The following is a 1,169-nucleotide window of genomic DNA, read 5'->3' as shown; positions in this document are numbered from 1 at the left end:
TAGACAAAGTTGGAGGTAGTCTTTGCCATTTTTAGCTTACAAAGAATCTAATAACAGATCAGCGTCACTCTGTGTCTTGTTACCAGTAAAAGCCAATTATATGGGTACAGTCTGGGTTAGTCTCAAACATCCTAAGCATATACCCCACTCATCGTGGAGGAGATATTGTAGGAAATTCTGGATTGCCATCTAATGTAACTCCTTCCTCTTGTCCCCACAGACAATCCTATAGAAAAATGGCTACTGGAAATGGCTCTTTCGTGACTGAATTCATTCTGATGGGATTAACAGACCAACCAGATCTACAACTCCCTTTGTTCTTCCTATTTCTAGGAATGTATGTAATCACTGTGTTGGGAAACTTGGGCTTGATAACTCTGATTGGCCTGATTTCTCACCTTCACACCCCCATGTACTTTTTCCTCTTTAACTTGTCCTTCATAAACCTCTGTTATTCTTCTGTGTTTACACCAAAAATGCTAATGAACTTCATATCAAAGAAGAATATTATCTCCTACAAGGGGTGTGTGACCCAGCTCTACTTTTTCCTTTTTCTTGTCATTTCTGAAGGCTATGTGTTGACATCAATGGCCTATGATCGCTATGTGGCCATCTGTAATTCACTTTTGTATAACACTGCCATGCCCCCTAAAACGTGTTTCAATCTTATTTTTGGTTCATACTTGTTAGCCTTTTCTGGTGCTATGGCTCACACTGCATGCATGCTGAAACTGACCTTCTGTGATGCCAACACCATCAACCATTACTTTTGCGACCTTCCCCCTCTGCTCCAGCTGTCCTGCACTAGTATCTATGTCAATGAGCTGGTGGTTTTTGTTGTGGCAGGCATCAACATTATTTTGCCCAGTTTTACCATCTTTGTCTCTTATGGTTTCATTCTTTCTAGCATCCTCTGCATCAATTCTACTGAGGGCAGGTCCAAAGCCTTCAGTACCTGCAGCTCCCACATAATTACTGTTTCTCTGTTCCTTGGATCAAGTGTGTTTATGTATCTCAAAGCATCTTCTGCAGGATCTATGGGTGAGGGAAAAATCTCTTCTGTGTTTTACACCAATGTAGTTCCCATGATGAACCCCTTAATCTACAGCTTCAGAAACAAAGATGTTAAACTTTCTCTGAGGAAAACCCTGAGTAGGAAAAAGTTTTGA

The 1,169-nt window shown here is 40.8% G+C and overlaps 1 protein-coding gene across 1 annotated transcript; it reads left to right on the top strand.

The window, feature by feature from the left end:
• The first annotated feature begins 233 nt into the window (after positions 1–233).
• On the top strand, positions 234–1,169 carry LOC126060581 (olfactory receptor 145-like). Its single transcript, XM_049856783.1, has one exon. It carries the CDS (start codon positions 237–239, stop codon positions 1,167–1,169), a length of 933 nt encoding a protein of 310 aa, XP_049712740.1. The 5' UTR covers positions 234–236.

Source organism: Elephas maximus, chromosome 17 (assembly GCF_024166365.1).
Source record: "Elephas maximus indicus isolate mEleMax1 chromosome 17, mEleMax1 primary haplotype, whole genome shotgun sequence".
NCBI lineage: Eukaryota > Metazoa > Chordata > Mammalia > Proboscidea > Elephantidae > Elephas > Elephas maximus.
This window is presented reverse-complemented; position numbering and strand designations above follow the sequence as displayed.

What these genes read in the sequence shown, in the direction of transcription:
- LOC126060581 (XM_049856783.1), top strand. Translation starts at nt 237, where the DNA reads ATGGCTACTGGAAATGGCTCTTTCGTGACTGAATTCATTCTGATGGGA.